We start from the raw sequence: 20202 nt of genomic DNA, 5'->3' as shown, positions 1-20202 counted from the left end.
AGTTCACATAAATGAGTTCATCACCTCCCCATGCACTAGGGCAGCCTCCAGCCCTCACCCGCCTCTCCGGGGCCCTGCGGGCCATGGGAGATCTTTAGCCCAAGGAAGAAGAGAAAGATCTGGCCAGTAACAACATCTATGTGCTGGAAGGGGCCTCCTCTGCCTCACTGCTAGTCTGGTGGCAAGACCCTCTTATCCCTCATCGGCAGAGGAAAATCCCTTCCACATTAAGTACAATTATAGGCGAAAATTGGCTGCCAATTTTTTAAAATCTGTCCCTTTAAGTTTTAAGGGAGCTGGTTTCCTTTTCAATTTTAAATATATCTCACTCATATGGGAATAATACACAATCAAATCCAATATTTTTCCTACTGCCTAGCAGCTAAGTTATTCACTTGACTTTAACAAGACTTCTCTTTCCTCTTCCCAAGTTTGAGAGCAAGCAAAAGCTGAGATGAGCTGTGCTGCTGTATGAGCAGGCAGCCGCTTCCAACAATTTATCTGAAAAGAAGCAGATCTGTATGTTAGGTGGGAAAGGGAGAGACTTAGCGTAGGCGGGGGAAAGAGGGGAAAAAGTCAAGGTTTAAATTTTTTGTTGTTGTAAATAAGCAGCTTGAAACATGGGAACAGAAGATAGGAAACTTTCAAAGACTCGACACACCTATTTCCTACTGCTGGAAAATTAAGACAGTTCCATAAGCCGCATCTCCCCTAAATTAAAAACAATGCACAAAGGGTGTTAAGTTAGCCATGCAGACATAATGGCCATCAAAAAATCCCACTTGTATGCTGTGCAAATTTGCATGTGCAACCTGCATCTGTTCTTAAGACACTAGATTGAAGGCAAAGCAAAGTTTTACTCTGAACCCTTTTTTCCCCCCCCAAACTGTAGAAATAAAAATTTAGCATGTTTACTATTTACAACTTCCTTCTCAGAAGACACAGGTAGAGCATTCATGCCTTCCAAAATGTAACCTTACACATCTGGCCAGCAAACATCTGGATATTTATCTTCACTCATCATTTCCTTCTGTAAGTCCAAAAACTGTCAGTTATTTCAGCTGAGATTCAGCCCAAGGGAGTACAAAAAAAAGTTACATCCTTCTTTTGTCCAGGTTTTATAAACTGCTTTTTACCTTTTTCCCTGGGATATCAGTAAGTATAAAAATAAGCAGTCTGGATTCTTTTGACTGTGGCTCTTATTCTGTGAATAGGTACTTCTGTAGCCACAGGGAGCATACATATACAACTGTATTTATTACACAGTCATATCTGCAATGCATGCAAAATATCCTACATCTTTAAACAGGCTTTTTTTTATTTTAAGTGTTACATACATCCAGAAGAAATCACTCAAATCACAGGTAAGAATACAGATTGATTTGTGAATAAACTATATAGCAAAACTTATGCCAATTAAACTACAGATTTGGGATAGTCAGGAAACAGGAAATGTGAGTATCAATTCACTTAAAAAAATAATAAAATTTAAAAAAAACCCTTGACTTACAGAATTGTCATAATGGAAGCACTGCCTTTGGACTGGAGGCACCAGCCTGAGGAGCTCACCCCTGAGTTTGTCCCTTGCTCTGCCACTGTTCTAGGAAAGTCTCTTCACCTGCCTGTGCCATGCTTCCCCTATTTTACAGAGGGGCATAATGAAACTCATCTCCTTTGCAAAACACTTTGCAGTGTAACTACGAAAAAAACCACTCTAAGAGACTCAAATGTTATTACCAAAGATGATACATATTTAGCAAAGGAAAACATCAATCATTTCTGAATCTATCTAATTATGAGTTTAGTTTTTCTTACTATTCAGTAATTTAAAGCTACTGCTGACTTTAAATTTTCCAAATCACTATCCTGGTATCCAACCTGAAATTGCTTAGCAAAATATTTTGGACAAGAAATAAAGAATTCAAACTATGCAATGAGTTTTTTTGAAGTCTGTTGTTTAGCTGAGGTTGCATTCACTTCTTTTTTGTTATTTCTTTGAACCAGCTTCATGCTTTCCAACTTAACTCTGCTTCGTGAAGTTGATGTGCTCTTAGAAGAAAGGTTAACTTAAAAATCATACCCATATTTAAAGACAAAAGAGCAAAAATTAATATTATGGCTTCTTAAAATTATGTCATTTAGTATGTGTCCTGGTTTCAGCTGGGATAGAGTTAATTTTCTTTCTAGTAGCTGGTATAGTGTTATGTTTTGGATTTTGTATGAGAATAACATTGATAACACACTGATGTTTTCAGTTGTTGCTATGTAGTGTTTATATAAAGTCAAGGATTTTTCAGCTTCTCATACCCAGCCAGCAAGTAGGCTGGAGGGGCACAAGAAGTTGGGAGGGGACACAGCCAGGACAGCTGACCCAAACTGGCCAAAGGAATATTCCATACCATATGACATCATGCCCAGTATATAAACTGGGGGGAGTCAGCCAGGGCAGAGGGGGGATCGCTGCTCAGGAGCTAACTGGGCATCGGTTAGCGAGTGGTGAGCAACTGCACTGTGCATCACTTGTTTTGTATATTCCAATTCTTTTATTATTATTGTTATTTTATCATTATTATTATTTTTATCATCATCATCATCATCATTATTTTCTTCCTTTCTGTCCTATTAAACTGTCCTTATCTCAACCCATGAGTTTTACTTTCTTTCGATTCTCTCCCCCACCCCACTGGGCGGGAGGGAAGTGAGTGAGCGGCAGCTTGGTGCTTCGTTGCTGGCTGGGGTTAAACCACGACAGTATGAATTTATTTTATATGTGTACTGGGGGCACTTTGCACACTGCCATTTGTCCCATAGGAATGCTGCAAAGCATTCACGATTCAAATTCATTTTAACCATAGGGTACAAGGGAAGCTGCTAATGATATAACAACTTACATACTTAACTCTGCATTTCTCCATAACACTTTTAGATTTATTTTTCAACTTTAAATCAACAAATAAAATACATGTTTAAGTACCAGAACAACATTTACAATAAAAAAATCTAAAATTTTATGTTAGAATGAGTGGATAAGAGAGATCGGCAGAAGAGCAAAGCAGCAAATAGTGCGAAAGACTTGAGAGTTGGCTTCGACAGGTTTACTCATTCCTGCCTCACATCACTTCTAGGCAACAAACAACTCAGGAACAGTTCCTTTTTTTTTTTTTTAAATTTCTTTCTTCTTTTAAACAGAAGCTAGTTTCCAGTCAAAAGTATATTAAATTAAAAGACAGTTTGGAGTGAAAAACTCCTTTTACTTTTATTTCTGTAACACACTATAGGTTACCTTACTGAAAAAAAAAATAAGATTTTATTTTTATGACTACAAACTTTTCAGGATCTCAGCATCCATAACTGTTACTAGTGACTATAATTTAAAAGACAATAAAAGAAAACATAAAAGCATGTAAAATATATGATGCACAAATAAAGCATATACTTTCTTTATACCTCTGTGCTGTAAAATCAAAAAAATCATACCTTCTTCTGTCTCAATTTAATAGGCCAGTTTCCAGTTGATGGAAGGCATGAACATGACATCACTGATTTCTGAAATGATTCCTTGTGAAAACATGTCACATGCCATAGTGTTATTACAGTCTGAGAGTCTTAGCAATAGCTTTGCACGGCTGAACTTACAACTATAAAATGGCAAGGTATGCTTAGAACGACAGTGATATTTGTGATGTATGTTCATTAAACAGAAGGGAATTATCCTGATTTTATTAAGGTTAAAAGCAGCAAGGGAAAATCTCACCCATGTTTTACAAGGTCACATGCCCAGGTTGCTCTACATTGTCTGAAGCAATACCCTCTCCATTTTACTGATATTCTGCGTAATGACTGCCACATACTTGTCCTCATCAGAGAAGCTGAGCATGTTCATGGTTTTTTCAGAAAAAAAGTTTAAAAGAGTTTCTGGGAAGTTAATCACTAGATAGAATCACAAGTCCTCCTCCTGGACCCTACAAAACCTTGCACTTCCCCATGCATACATACCAACGTGATTTGATTAGTCACAATTTTTGCATGCCAGCAACAGAAAGAAATTTTCAGAATATTTCAGTTCCCATTTAGCCCTTAAAATAAGTAGCCCAGAGGCCAACATCCAATGCTCAAATCCAAGTGCTTTACAGAATCCAACTATGAATACTGTAACAACAGCTGAGTCGTTCTTATTTAGGATATGTCTTTCATACAGCTTTACACATGAGAACATTGTAGATATCTTCTTGCAACAGAATGTTTACATTCTGTTTAGAGCATTTCTTCATTAACATTAAAAAAGTGATTTTACTTTTAAAATATTTAACCATGCTGACTTTATTCGGGTTTGACAATTACTGATTCTTGAGAAAAACTAACTGAGAAATACTGTAGGTTATTTAAATACCTTTGGTTGGAAAAAAAGAGAAGTTATGCCAAAAAAAGGATTTACTGATAATTTTAGCTATTAAAAAGAGAAAAAAGGAAAAAAATCTGGTTAGTGATTTTTATTAAGTTACATCTTCCACCAGCATGCTATCAATTTAGATAGAGTGTGATGTGGAAAAGACTCCTATTCCTACACTCAAAAAGCATTTTTGGCAGTTTAAATAACTTCATTAAGGCAATAAAGATGCTTTGAAGGAAACATACATGTAAAGAACATTGTCCAGATACAATAATGTTTTGTCTGCTCCAAACACACTTTAAATGTTAATTGCCAATCTTGAAATGTATAATAAAGTATTTGAAATGGTAATGGCCTCACTGGATTTTTAGCAAGCAAAGAAAACGATTACAGACATCCAGCTTCTAGAAATCTGAGTAATATCCTGAAAGGAACAGCTCACCGTTTGGGGGTTGGGGTGGAATACACTTTTAGTCTGCTTTAAAAAGTCATTTTAAATTTCTTATAGCAAAAAAACAATACCCTTTTCAAATTTGCAAGTAATCATGCACCTATTCTTTGCAAGGAGTGCCCATCAGTGAGTAAAACTGAGCGTGCAATTAGCAATGAACAATCTTTTTTTCTTTCTTTTTTTTTTTTTATTTTAGCTAATTCTGATAAGGATCGATTGTACACACTTGGAAATATTTCAGTCAGTCACATAACCTGATACCAGATATAAATTAAAAAAAATTCTATGCATAAAATACACATGTATTGATGGATACACACTGGAAAACTGTATTTAAAACACATAAAAATTTGCATAAAAAGCATGGAAGAAATGGAAATAGCAATGATACTTCTGATACGTCCTTGGTCCTAATACTCCAGAAATGGGAGTTTTTAGCAATGTCCCGCTGAAGAAGAAAAGTGTGAGCCCAAGCCCTTCAGAGCAGCCCATCTCCCCAGGAGAAGAGCTGCATCCATGTCCCTGCTTTGCATCCCCCAGCCACAGAACCGCATACATGCTCCAAGAGCCACCTTACCTTTCCCTGCAGGTAGGCCGTGAAGGTGCTCCAAAGCTAAATTCTGCACAGTTTGAAAAGTGCTTGAAAAGAAATTTCAAAAGAACTATTTGCAATTGCAAAGTACTACAGGTCTTCATAGTGCCTATTAGCTAAAGTGCTGCTTCCGAGCAGGGATGCAGAGAGATAGCGTTCTGTGCATTTCTTTTTCCATGCTAAAACTATACAGACTGACAAACAGAGCAATAATGACCAGGCAATTTTTACTAGCACAGCAGGAGAAAAACAACTTCTTTTTGTAACAGAAAAAGCACAAGCATCTCAATGGGCCATCTGTTTTAACAATGCCTTTTATTTCTCTAGGCCTCTGCTTCTACTTTAAAACTTAGTGACAAAAAATAATTACCACTGCTGCTGTTTGATGAATTATATGATGTGTGCTTTTACTCTAAATCTAATTCCTTACAATCACATTTTCATATCACAAATTAAAAACTGTTGTTACATTTGGTACCTTTTATTGCTGATCTGCTGATTTCAATAGATTGGCCAAACATGAAAGGGACATAAAAATGAACCTTGCCCCTCTTTGAACATCCCTCCAGCCCAGGACAAAGCCCTCTAGCAAGACAGTGTGCAAAGCTGCTGTATCAGAAACCAAGAGCTAGCATCTCCAAAGTCACTGCAATTGGTTTAGGAAATAAATGTGCTTAAAATGAGCCTGGATTAAGTGATTTGTGTGCTACTTATTCAGGAAATAGATATTAGCGAGCATTTTTATGTTTCTCTCCAATTTATTAAGAAGCCTTTAGCTGACATAAGTAGTAACATGGCTTAAAATTAGGTCAAGGCAAACAAGAATATATATTCTCAGGTGGGTTTTTCACTTACTCTAAATATAAGTTTCTAGCATAAGATACATATTCAAAGTGTAAGACAGAAACAAAAAAGGAAGAGAAGACAGACATAGTTGGACATCTCTCCTTGAACAAGTAGTTGAACTTCCAAACATACAGTCTCTCTCTTCAACTTATGAAGTCACTCGATTGAAGGCAGTTCCATAATATTTAAGAGGTCAAATAGTGTATAATAGAACTATTTCAAACCTTTTTTCAGGTAAAACTCCATAAAAATAAAATCTTTAAACTATTGCGGAAGAACTAGTTTCTCCTTTCCCACACTCACTAACTGCAAAAAGGTTCACTTCAAAACTTGGATAATTCAAATTTTACCTTATGCTCTATAACATCTTAAGAAGTACAAGTGTTATGCACCATTTCATTGGTTTTCAGCAGCACACTTGGAAAAGTATGTCAAATGAACTGTTTCTTCGCACAGTGAGTTTGATGCTTTCATATTCATGTCTCAGACTAAAAAGGGATTTTTTTTTTTCCTGTTTAAAATGCATACACACGGACTAGAGGGAAGCACTAGCCAAGGATACAAATGCGTGAAGACAGCTGACTTTTTGAATGGTCAACCCATGCTAATTTATAACAAACTTTCTTCTTCCACTTCATCCCATAAGATACTGTTTTATGTTGTTCATGTGCAATGACACTTGTATCAGATTAGTTTATTAGTCAGAAGCATGACTGTAATCACAACAGTCATGTGTGCAATGTATCAGTTTCTTCATTACAACCACCTGTTTAATCCAGACACTGTGCACATTTCCTGGGGATCTCAGAAGAGAGTCATTTCACAAATGACTTTTGGAATTCATTTCAAGCTTCAGAAAGTTTAGGTTTTACCACCTTAAAGAAAAATTTAGATGAAAAAGAGCAGAGATTTTCCCCATGGCTTTGAATATTTAGGGATATTTATTTTACATTTTCTAATGTTTTACTGTAAAAGCATGTTACAAACTTGCTTTTGTGCAAGCAGAGCCAGTCTGTGCACTCAGGAACAACCCAGGCATTGCAGGTAGGAAAAAGATGAGATTCTACCCTCCAGACACTCATACGTACCTCTAGCTAATGCATATCTATATAGAGAGCCTTGAGAATGCCAATGTACTGTGTAAATCCTCAAAGCAGGATTTGAGTGATACTTAAGAGAAGTATTAACCTTGTGCTGGCCCCTTTCCCAACCATAAGAAAAGACTAGTAAGAGGGAAAATGGAAGAATATGGTTTCTTTTTCATTTTGTACTGGGGAGTTTGCCAGATCTCTTCATGGTGGGAGCTTGAGAAAAGATAAACAGTGCTGAGAGGAGATGGAATTACCATCTGAATTTTTGGTATAAAAACTGTGTCATAATAGTGTCAGCTCACGCTTTCATGAATACGTATTTCATGATATTTAAAAGATACATTGTCTCTGGCATAATCAAAAAAATTTTTTAAAAGATTGCTTTTATACTCATATCAAGGCCTAATTCGTAACAACCACAGAGATCCATCTCTCCTAGCATCCTGTGGCAAAGAAAAGCAATTACCAGATATTTACAGAAAACCTACAAGAATCATGGCAAGTGTATAATGACTTTTCTCCTGATACCCTTCCATCATCCAAAGATAAGCCGCTTATGTCTTCCTGGACTAGATGTTTAACCCAGACCATGGAGTTTAATTCCTCACCTATAGCAATGAGCCCTGTCCTACCCCCCACTACATCATATTCCCACTCCAGAGCACATCCTACAGCACTTCTAAAGAGCTAAAAATCCATGGCCGATCACTTTGTCTGCCGTCCAAACTGTTGGCAGATTTGTTACTACCATCATTCTTAATAACCTCTGGCATTTCACATATGTAGAAAATCTATTCACCCATAAACCTCTTTTGGATATTCAGAAATTAAAATTAAGTAAAAACTCTGTAGTAGATTTCCTCTTATTTCCATCTTCTGAGCTCTTCAGGTTATGGAGATTTTTCAGAAAGTCACTTACTATCTCACAGCTTCTAAAGCAGAACAGGAAGGGGCTTGTGATATCTGCATGTAGCACAATAAATTTAGCAGACTAAATGAGTCAACCTCACCTCATATCAGGACATTATTCTTGCCAGTATACAAGAAATCAGTCTTTTAAACAACAGGAACTTATTATTAACAATAACAACCTGAAAACAATACAAGCAGGCTCCTATAATTTTACGGGACCCTAGACCACTCCATGTCAGGAAGCCTCATTGCAGCTGAGGTAGTTTTCAGGTGAACTTTCTCCACCAAAATATACACTTAAATGTCAGAAGGAATGGCAACATTTTGGTTTGCTAAGATTGACTGTGGTCTTCTACAAATTCAGTGTCCACTCAGAAAATTACATGACACGTGGTAAAGGAGGACCTCTTATTTTTGAAAAGTAAGAGAAAGGTAAAAGACATAGTTATAAAAACAAGTGTATAGGAATAACAAATTATGTAGTTTACTTACAGTGGACTTGGAAGGCAAGGAATGAATCATAATCACATGAACTCTCTATTTGTTTTCAATTCATGTTATGCTGTCTGCAGGTATTAGACTAGAATCAATCAGAAGATAGAACAGAAAATATGATAACCAGCTATTGCTTTTGCTATTTTTGTGAGGCAAGCAGAGTCAGCATTTTAACATCCTGCTCTCCCAAGCCTGCTCAAAAAATTAAAAAAACAACCGACAGAATGGCAAAAAATGTTTTCTCTAAAATTCACAAGAAGAGAGTATTTTTCTCTTAATCACTGGGTATCAATTCCCTTTGCAATCAACACAAGCTGTGACAAGAAAAAGAGCAGAGCCTCACTCAGTCACTTGACAGTTCCCAAAGTTTTCTGTCTTTCACTGGGGTGGAATTAAATTTGTTTCATGCTGGATAATCAATATGGTACTGAATTTCTAGTCAGGTAAACTGTGGCACTTTCCCACATGCAAGGACAAGCCTGAAAAACCACCACCACCCAATCCTCTACCCCTGCCCTCTGGATGGAGCCTTTGGCATGTAAAAGTACATTGTCATTTACTGTATTTCTAGGGGAATACAGATTTTCCTGAAAGCAAAACCTTGTGTCTCTGACCATGTTCCCAATAACAAAAGTCAGACATCATTTTATTATAACGAATTTCCCATAAATCTGAAATCCTTTAAATCCAAAATTATTTCAATATACTATCAATTCTTAATATAAAATCTACTTAACAAGTCCATTCTAATATACTGACTTCAGACAAGCACATTATAAATTGCAGATGAAAGGAGCACTTCAAAGGCAGGAATGGGTCAGATAAATAAAGATAGCACAATCATATGATTCCAATACACCCTCCAAAAATGAGCAGTAAATGTAGATGGTGAAGAGACTTTGAGCCCTGCTGTCTTTTCCTTTAACAAGCTTGCACGTTCAAACTCATCTCCTTGTTCAACAATGAACATAGCATTGCACAGGTGTCCAAAGTGATAACATATTGGGATTATTATTGCAGATTATGTATATAATTAGCAGAAAGAATAGGACTGGGTTTTACTGTTGCCCATTTGAGTCATTTTAATGGCATGAATCTTGAGACATTACCTTCCCCAATTTATCCACTCTGTTTCCTTATAAAAGAACGAATTACCTGTCTGTGCACTACTGATGCAGAAAATCCTCTGTGCTCTCTCTGAAGTCTCCAGTTTAACCCCTAGATCCTGTGCTAGCAAGGCTAGGTTATGTTGCTTATGTACTTGGCCACTGGGCAGGACCACATGTCCTGCCCCATGGCTAAGTTGACCCCATGACTACTGAACTGAGTTGAATCGTTTAAGAAAGAAACCCAACACAACCCTGTTTTTTAACATGGACTGTTTCAGTGATCTTATGCACATAGCCTCCGTGCAGGAGGTTTTTTCCGGAACTGAGTGGGTAGTGAACTGCAGCATGGTGTAGGAAAGAGCAGCCAGATGCTTCTGAAGTCAACTCTGCTGCTGAAGAAGTTGTTCCATGAAACTGCAAGAAAAGATGCTTCCTGGGAGAAGAGGCAGAAGCAATGTAAGTCATGGCTAAGAGAAACCCCTTTTTTAAAAATTCTACAAAACAAGAGATGAAGAGTTCACAAAGTTTCCAATTCTTGGAAATCTTAGAAGGAAAACCTCCTCAACATCCTCAGGTGAGACATTTTGCCACAGATCTGAGGCATGGCCTTTTGAGGGACAAAGCCGAAGTGAGTTTTCAGGGTCTGTTCTTTGCCCTCTGACCCTTCAGAAGCTGGCCTTGGACAAAAGGTCAGTCCTGTGGGGTGGGAGAATGTGAGAAGCTTGGAGTCTATTGCTCCAGAATATGCCTGGTGCAGTACAAGGCTTATTTCTCATCCACCATAAATTAATTCAGAATTATTAAGAGACACACCATTAACTCAAAATTTTATGTAGCAGCTGGGGAATCTGCCGAGGATATACTTATCAGTTGAGGTCTATTTTACGACCTCTGCACATAACTCAAACCATCAGCTCATATTGGCTCAGCCTTTCGCTGACAGGGACCATGTCACGTATCCCCCAGGGCAGCTGGAAGCCGCCAGCGGACAATGGGGGTGAGCGGCTGACATGGGCCGCTCTGGCCCTGGCAGAACAATGCAGCTGCTGCGGAGGTTGGCCCTGCTGAAGGAAACCCGCTTCTCCCAGGTTGTCTGAGGGGAGGGACACTGAAGCAATGGAAATTCCCCAGCAGTAAAGGAGAACAAAAGAAGAGGTGTTGGAAGCTGCTGTTAAAAAGAGACAGGCTCCCTAAACCTGCTGGCTGCCGGACTTGGACAGCTTCTTCCAGGGCCTGAAAGAGGAGTGGATGGTCCCCTGGCTGACAGAAAACCACACTGCTCTGCAGGATGCAATCCCCCGGGAAGCGTAGGTGAAAAACTACTCCCTTACACAGAGGACCAGAGTTTCACAGTTCCCCACTATCGCACGTTGGGGCACAGGGTTGAGAGCACAGCCACTGCCGAGGGCCCTGCTCAAAGTGGGGGTGCCTCTGGGCCCGGCAGAGCCCCCCACACCAGAGCCAGCCATGAAACCCCCTGCTGCCCCGCAGCCGGGACCTGGGCTCCACACAAGTGCGTGTCTCTTGTTTTTGCATGGATCTGGAAGTCTCTAGATTTCCTCCCCTGATTAAAAGGTGTGGCTGCTGAAGAAATTAGTTTACAGAGCCTCCAAATTCCTTACTGCCGTTGTCATATGTCTGCAACAGGAGTAACCGCGAGGCCAGGGCGTGGGGAGGGGTGTGCTGCACCACGGCTAGGGCTCGGCACTGCTCTGGGACCGCTGAATCCCCCTTTCTAGCAGCAGTAACTCTGCAAGGACTCTGCACCTGGAGAGGAAACTTGAGGAGTAATCCATATATGCTAGATTAAAATATCTGGTAAAAATCCCTCAAACCCACACATATCCTTCCCTGAAAAAAAGTTAAAGTAAAATCTGCGATTTTACAGCTTACTTTTCTTAGTAGTACAGCCATAATGGGTGTTTTTAACTGAAACAAAGGGAAAAGTTACATTGATTTATAAAGTCATTAAAATACCAGGAGAAAAAGCAGTGGCTAACTAAGTACTCCCATTGACTGCCACAGCTTTTGGATCAGGCCCAGAAGAATGCTGGAATAAGTGGTGAAACATTTTATTTTCTAACTTTTTAGTGGCTACTGCAAACAATGGAAAATACAAGCACATACTTGGAATAACTCTATCCTTTGCAAAATGAGATCACACCTAAAAATACTTCCTCTTGTTGCTGTATAACTTCAGTTTATGATAATAGCTATTACACACTTATAGTGAAGAGGAAAAAATAGCTTCCCAAGTGCTGGGTAAAAACTTGATATTGTATCGTAGAGTTTCTGCTACAGAATAAACTTTAAAATCTGTTGATGATTCAGACTATTTATTCAGATATCAGAATGGACAATCTGATTACAGCATGGACAACATGAAATAAGGTAGTAAAAAGCCAGGGGCTTGAGTTATCAAATTATTGCTTGGAGACAGGAAAAGCTACGTGATGATGATGGTGATGATTCTTTGTATCAAAATTGTATCAAGTATTAAGAAACAACTGCAAAATGTATCTGAATTTTAGTTTTCCAGTTTGAAACAATTAGTGCTATTATTTACATCCCCACACATAAGCCCACACAGCTTGAATTTCCTGGGATATACATGTGCTATTAATTTTTAACTTTGCTGTAGGATCCAAGCCTGAATCACCAGGCCCTGTTACTTTCTAGCGCAAGGGTGTGTTTTGTCCACTTGTACCACAGACTGTTCCAGTGCCCAGGCTCCTCAAAGTGCAAAGGTATTTTTCAGGAGTTTACGTTTTACTTTTTAAAACCATCTCCTACACTTAAATTTCCTTAGCAACTTCCAAAGCAGCCGACTTTCACAGCTGTGTTGCTGTGCTATGGATTTCATCATTGCTTGACCAGAGAAAAGAGTGTTGGTTAAGCTAAAATCTCCATTTAGAGTGATTTTCTACAATGTTGCATCAGTTCCCTGCTAAGTAGCACAGATCTAATAGCGAACAGTATTTCTGTAACCTGAAGAAGAGTAAATTAACATTTATAGAATAGCTCAGCGCTGACCTTCTTAAGGCAACAGCAGCATTTTCTTACGCAGTTTCCTCAACTACATTACATACAGACAGAATTGGTTTGGATTTTAATTCTAAAACTGCTAGCGAGATTCGTTTCAATGTATGTAATCTCCTCAAAATATAGAAAAACAGACAAGAGTAAATGCAAAGTTGCTGCAAAAACGGAAATACGTGCAATTGCTTTAGAGAGCACGGAGCTGACCCTACTCCCTTCTCTGCCAGTGGGAATTTTACCACTGACTCCAGTGAAAGTACAGCCAGGCTAGTGATTTTCTAACACTTGAAGGCAATTATTTTTATTTTAAAATGCAGGAATAGCCTCCCGCTCTGGTCCAGTTCTCAGCCTGAGGCTGTAGCCCTGCCAGCACTGTTAATGTCATTGTTTGCGAAGCGTATTCCCAGTCTCGCATACACCCACGCAGGGCCCCCAGCTCCCGGCCGCGATGTCCCCCACGCCACATTGTTTCAGCTCCCCCTGTTTCCTCGCCTCCCGCCCTGTCCCCCCACCATTGTTGTCCCCCTGCACCCACCCTGCATTGTTCTCACGCCCGCCTGCCATCCCCACCCAGGAGGGACCCTTCCTCCCTCCCACTCCCCGCAGCAGCTCAGGCTCCTTTCTCACCTACTTCCATATATTCCACTGACGTATTGGTATCAAAACATTTTCCCTTTCTGAAAGCGGATTACATAAGCTGTCGTTACTAGATCCCACAGCTTTTGTGAGCTGTGGGCGCTCTGCCTTGAGAAGCCCAGTCCAAAGCCTCTTGAACAACAAGAAGATTCTTATTTCATTGCTATGGACTCTAGATCAGGCCCCGAATTAGGATTGATAGAAAGTGTTACTGCATTTTCAGATAGGATATAAAAGCCTAGAGCAAAAATACATTGTCACTATAGAACAGAAATATGTAATGAGACAGATACGTAGGGATAGATATTATTACATCTTCATAGTATGTATATACAGAAATGACTGTCATGATTTACATGGGCTCCATTGTTACAATAAATAAGAGTTAAATCCTTTCTAAACTGTGCTTTTGCTCCTTCATGTATAAAAGCAAGTAGGGTTAAAAATGTACTTCTAAAAAAACAAGGCAAGGCTCGCGTTTATGTAGTCAAGTGTTAATTGCAGACAGGATTTCTAAAATACCTTGTTCATACATGTATATCTATGTCCATATATATATATAAAGTATAGAAATATTTTTATTCATTTACCAATTAGAGTGATTGGAAGTTTAAAAAGATTTTTAAAAACACACAGAAACAAATGAAGTTAGCCAGCTTTCCTGTCATTATTTCAGCCACCTTGCTTTTTTACTGCTCTCCGTTTTGTACATCCACAATGTTCTTTTGAAATATTTACCTGCACTGTACTGGATTTTTTCATACAGGCATATAGGGATACCAACCCTAAATTTCTATGTACTTCCTATTTTTTTCCTATGATACTTCACTTTCACTGTGGTACTGCTTTCAAAATGATACGCCGTCTTTTCACAAAATCATGTTTATTATACACAGTATGATGTACAAACTGTTTTCCATGCCTAAGTGAATCTTTGTTAATCCTTGGGAAGAAGAGCAGCTATATATGCTTAGAGTAGATTAAGTATAGAAACAAAAAACAAATACCTCATTTTATTAATACATAATTAATATATTTTGCATTTTAATACATGAAAAACTCATTAACTCTTACCATGGCTTATGCGGTGAAAGCAGTAGTATGCAAAGTCCACTCCCAGGAGTGTCAAATACCACGTCCATGGTGAGTCCCAGGGCAGTTCGAAGAGTCTGTAGTTGTTCCATATGTAGATATAACTAATTAAGTCAACACTTCTGAATAAAACACTGAAATAGAGATCCAAAAAGTTTTATCAATAATCTTCTCAACTTCAATTACAGAACCTTTTTACTATATATTTACCATTTATCAGGTGGGAGTCTTTTTGTAACACATAAAACCAGTCTCCAAGTTCTGCAATTTCTGTCAAGTAATGCTACTATTGACTTCAATGGAACCTTTACTTAAGGTCTGCAAGGTTTTTCAAACCAACCATCACCCACTCACCACCCGTGTTGTGGTATTAGGCATCCTCAAAGGCTGAAGCACTGCTGTGCTCTGCAGGTGCTGTGGTGATCCTGTTCTCCCAAATCTGGAAGAAACCCATCCTTGCTAAGTCACAAGTCAGAAGTGACTGAAGTATAGCAGCAATTATGCTCAAACACTAATGTATGACATTAAAATACCTTGACTATTTCCATTGTAAGGAAGAGCATGGAAGGTGACAGGACTTTTAGGAGCAGTGAGATAGTCAATCTGCTCAGCATATCACTTCACTTTAAGAGGATAAATGCAGCAGGAGGAGACAAAGCCCAGTGCCTTTGAAAAGAAGGGAGAGGGCAATTGGTAGAGAAAAATGGCAGGACTGCCAGAAATGGGGAGAAAAAGCCACGAATTTGCAAAGGCAGGAAAGCCACCAGTCAGCAGCTTCTATTGCTGCCAAATTCCTGGACTACAGGGACTGAGCACCTACCTCTGACCTAACTCAGGTCAGTGCTGAGAAGGAGAATGAGAGTAGCTCTGGGATGGGCAGGCCAGATCCAGCAGTAACTCTCCACAGCTGTTTAGGTTATGAAAAATTTGGGTTGCCACAGTCATACCCTCTCCTCAGTGCCCCACCACCTCCCACCTCGTTCCACTGATTCGGGGGATGAGCTGTCTCCAAACAAATTGCTTTGGTTTTGCTGGGTGAGTTTTTGGACAGACTGGGAAGTGTTAACCCCAGCGTGACAGAGATGAGAGGCTGTGGGCACTGGGGTGGCCCAGGTCACAGTTGGCTTAGGTAGCTGTGAAATGGTGTATCAGCTGCAGGTTGATGTCTATTTAAACTGGCATTTTCTGTAGAAGAGAGTAGTGCACAGCGTGATCCGCAGCAACTTCCTCACACCCCCTCCTGCTACCCTCCTTTGCTGTGTTGCTGAAAATGTTTGTAGGACTGTGGTGAACTGAACTGGGGCAGCTTCTGAAAAGCAGCAGAAAAAAAGTAGGGAAAAGATACTAACTGTAGGAAAGTCACACATATCCTTTTTTATATATCAATGGATTAAATGCACCTCAGTTTAGGGCCTAAGAGTCAGAAATTAGATTATTATTATTAGCACCATCATCTACACACAGAAAAAACTAATCTAGTTCTCAGATGTTTTGCTGCTGGTATATTGGGGGGGGGGGCTGAAATTATCGGCAGAACACCTTTGTCCAAAGTTGTGCAAGATTTTTAGTAATCTATAAATCACATTCATGGTTGAAGGAAGACTGAGGGATTTAGATTCAGGGAACTTCAAATGGAGATTGCAAATGGCATACCTGACACTACTTGAATAGAGGTGGTAACAAACTGCACATAGGTGTCACAGCCTTGCAAAACCTCAGCTAAAAGACTGTCACAGACCAACATCTTTCTTTCACTTTAGTCTCACCTGGAACTTCACCTTATATTGAGCTCAGCTAAAATAGTCTCCATGCATCTCTCTGTCCAGGTCTGCTCATTCTTGTCTCAGTGCCACTTCTCAATGGTACTTCTTCCCAAACCCTGCCTTTTTTTTTTTTTCCCCTTTTTTTCAGCTAGATTATTTTTTACACAGTTTATGGCATGGCCCCCAAAACACCTGAATCTGAAAAACTAAAAAAGGACATATACTCTTTCTCCTCTAAAGCCTTGTTTCACACACCTGGAAAACATCCCCGAGGACAGTCTGGCCATGCCCTGTACTTTTGGTTAGCTGCACTGAAACATGAGGGAACCTCAGCAAACATGGCTGTTTCAGCTTTCGAACCACCGTCCAATGCTATGACTGAACTTCGAGGTCGCCTCTGTATTTTTGCAGAGATATCCATTCAGAGCTTTTATACTTCTGGCATTAGCACCTCCTCCCATAACAGTGTTTTGAATAAGGCTAGAAGGAAACACCTTGAGTTTCTGTGCTGCTAGTCTCTCTATTAACATGGAACAAAGTCAGCTGAAAATTCCAAGCTCCCAATACTAGCCTGCAAGCCGAATAGTGTCACATCCACCATTTTATCCCAAGAAGCTGAAGCATTACAAGGAATTGTTGTTTGGGAAGAAGAGAACTAATACCTTTTCCACAGCCAGCTGCCACATCTTACCTGCAACTCCTTCCTACCTTTACTACAATCACCCCAGTTTTTCTCTTGGACAAAACCAAAACACAAGAAAACCCATGAAGTTTCATTTTAGCAGCTGGCAGATGAAGAATTTCTTTTGACTAGCAATGACAGGTGTATCTACCACTTCGAAAACAACTTAGCCCTGCCCAGAAGTTGGACCATACACACCTGGAACATGTTGAATTTTCATAAGAGCTGTGTTCTATAAATATTTTTAAAGAAGATTATATGTGTCCAACCAGATTTTTGCAATTCACCTCATGAGGCATCTGTAAAGTTCAGTATAAATTCTCAATCCCTTTCACAACAGGTCAGAAGGGAGCTGATATTATGCAAACACAAAGAACTGGGCATTTCTTAACATCTTTTCAATGACCAGGAAATTTAAAACACCTCTTGCAACATAGAGTATCGGTTATTATTAGGTACTGTTTTCTTACTTTATTCTTTTGCGTTTATTAACATATAATGCCTTTGCAGTACATCCAAAGATATGTGAACTGGTACATTTCCTCCATTTTTGATCAGCCTTCAGTATTTCACCCTCGAGTCCTTTTTTTTTTCCACAGGCTGAGGCCAAGGTGTAAAACTTGAGCTAACCCTGCAACACATTTTTTATATATGTGATTTGCTGTACATTCTTTCCTTCATGCTTGAATCACAACTCTACAGCACAAAACACTAGCTGATTACTGTAATTAATTTAGAGTAATCCATCATATCACTATGCAATGCTGGAGAAAGAAGAGCTGCTTAGCTAAGTATTTTTTAAAAATTTACAGTGTGATAGATAGGAAAGTCCAGAGCTTGCATTCAATTAGATTCTGAAAGTTCACTTGGAGTTTTAAAGGTTTATATTGCCCCTTTTTTTCTCCCTCAAGTTCCATTTTCACTTCTTGAAAATACTGAAGAGAACTTAAGAAAACTTTTTCCTCATTTAAATGTTAGGTTTTAACCATAAATATGACAGAAGCGGATAGGCAAGACTTTTGTCATCTAGTCCAATCCTCTGCATAAGGAGTAATAAATCCTAGAACAGACAGACTGTATAGAAAACATTATTATATACATTGCACAGATTTATCTTCTTGGATTTTTAACATTTCTGCTGAAAATTTTCTTATTATGTGCAAAGTATGCACTTAGGCAACTGTTTTGACTTTGAGAAAGTTTTCGTCTCCTTGTTCCTGAAGTTCATACATACTTTACTCAAAGGTGATAATACTTGTTTTAATAAACCATTTCCCCCTTTCTCCTTCCACTGGGTCAGATTATCACTTCCTCTAATTAAAAAAGTCCAAGAAGGAAATTCTGGGAGATGAACTCTCCATGTGGAAATGAAGATCTACTTATGGCAGATCCCTACGGGATAATGAAGGAGGGAAAAGGTGGAGAAAATTCAATTGGAAGAAAAGGCAGCTGCCCATTTGAAAGAAGACAAGGTCCTGTTTTGCTTCCTCCAACGCACAGATCAGCCTTAGAGCCTGAAACCAAAGTTTTAGGAAACCTCTTCCATGGTGGCCAGGACAGTCACCAAAAGGGAAAAGGGTCAGAGACAGTAGCTGTCGTCTCTCTTCCGAGCATGGAGAAAGATCCGTGTATCAAAAGTGAAGACCCCAAGGAAACCACCTTGGCTCTCACCACTATTGCAGTCACCACCTCGCGTCACACTGGGAACTGACCTGGGGCCCCTGAGCTAAAAACACAACTCTACAGCTGGACCTACAAAAGCACAGCTCTCAAGGGCTCTAACAGACTTGCATCCTTGGAGGTCAGACACAGAGGGAAACATGTTAAGACACCCTGGTCACAAGGTTATATTATCATTAAAAATAGTGAGATATTACTAATACAGTTTCCCTGGGTTAAATAAATTCAGTTCTTCTAGCCTGATTCAAAATACATGAATGTAAAGTTTCAAAATGTTGAACAAAGGCAGTTTCTCCTCGATAATTTGAAATTATTCAGACCATATATGTAACAGCAGGATACATGAATAATTAAATGCTCTGTAAGCCTTTGTTTCAGAGTGGAAAGCATAAGGATTTCCATTTCCAAGGGTACTCATAGGGCTTTCTTTTCCAGATGAAAAACTGGCTCCAGTCACAATTGAAATAAACATTTTGATAACATGATTTCAGTAAAGAGGAGAAGGGGGGAGGAGGTAGAAGAGCCTTGAGAAAAGGTCCATTTGCAAAACAAAGCAAACCTCCTGCAACTGAAATCCCTTTTTATTTCCTGTACAGGTGCCAGGTCTTGAACAGACACCCAATTTATTACCTTGTCAGCTGACTTATTAGGGTTGACACAAATCGAGCTGAAATATGCCTGACATACTGCAGTCAAGGCTTTTTTCATGCTTTAGCACAAAGCCAAACTTTCCACAAGGTGGAGGGAAAGGGAGAGGGAGCTGTGGGAGTTCTATTCCCTGTTTTCTATCATCAAGATGAATATGATCCTCTCCCATTCTTAATATGCAAAACCAGTCATGAAATAACCCAAGGCTAAAAAATAATTCACCAAAATGATACAGCTGGGAAATGATTATCAGGCTCTGGAAAGCCCTTGATTACAGGAAATAGCACCTACATTTTGAGAAAATGTTCCCACCAGACACAAAAGCTGAATCAAAGCCTCTCCTCTTCCTCAGTATGGCTTTCTTGTCTAGCATTTTAGCCTAAATAATGCAAATCCCCAGTTCTCCTCAAGGAGAAAAAAACCTATCAAATGCAAAATGAAGTAAAATGGAGGTGAATTTGGTATCCCTACTAGCTGTACTGTATGCAGTATTGCATAACGTTTTGTCTGACAGAACTGACCTTTTCTTCACCAAACCTCTTCCTTTTGCACGTCACTTTTTATCCTCTAATTTAAGACACTAATATTAATTTACAGTAGTGGGTGAAATAAAACATGAAACAACAGGTTTTGGAAGGAAAAGAACTAAAGTCAGTGTTATGCTTTTTTATTATTAAGTCCAAGTCCTGTCTATATAATTCAAGTCACTTCTTGTTTATCTTTGCACTTTCATACGTAAATAAGCAACCAATTAAAAATCCAGAACAACTTAAATA

General features: G+C 39.1%; 1 protein-coding gene across 4 annotated transcripts in view; it reads right to left on the bottom strand.

Annotated features, from left to right (window-relative positions):
• The window catches only part of AGMO (alkylglycerol monooxygenase), a 200473-nt gene that overhangs the window by 165366 nt on the left and 14905 nt on the right, over positions 1 to 20202 (bottom strand). For all 4 annotated transcript variants that reach the window (XM_052800848.1, XM_052800869.1, XM_052800878.1 and 1 more), the window contains exon 3: positions 14636 to 14787. In XM_052800848.1, the coding sequence (XP_052656808.1) occupies positions 14636 to 14787 (152 nt within the window). The remainder of the gene's footprint in view (positions 1 to 14635; positions 14788 to 20202) is intronic.

The sequence above is a fragment of the Harpia harpyja genome, chromosome 1 (genome assembly GCF_026419915.1).
Source record: "Harpia harpyja isolate bHarHar1 chromosome 1, bHarHar1 primary haplotype, whole genome shotgun sequence".
NCBI classification, from domain to species: Eukaryota; Metazoa; Chordata; class Aves; order Accipitriformes; family Accipitridae; genus Harpia; species Harpia harpyja.
This window is presented reverse-complemented; position numbering and strand designations above follow the sequence as displayed.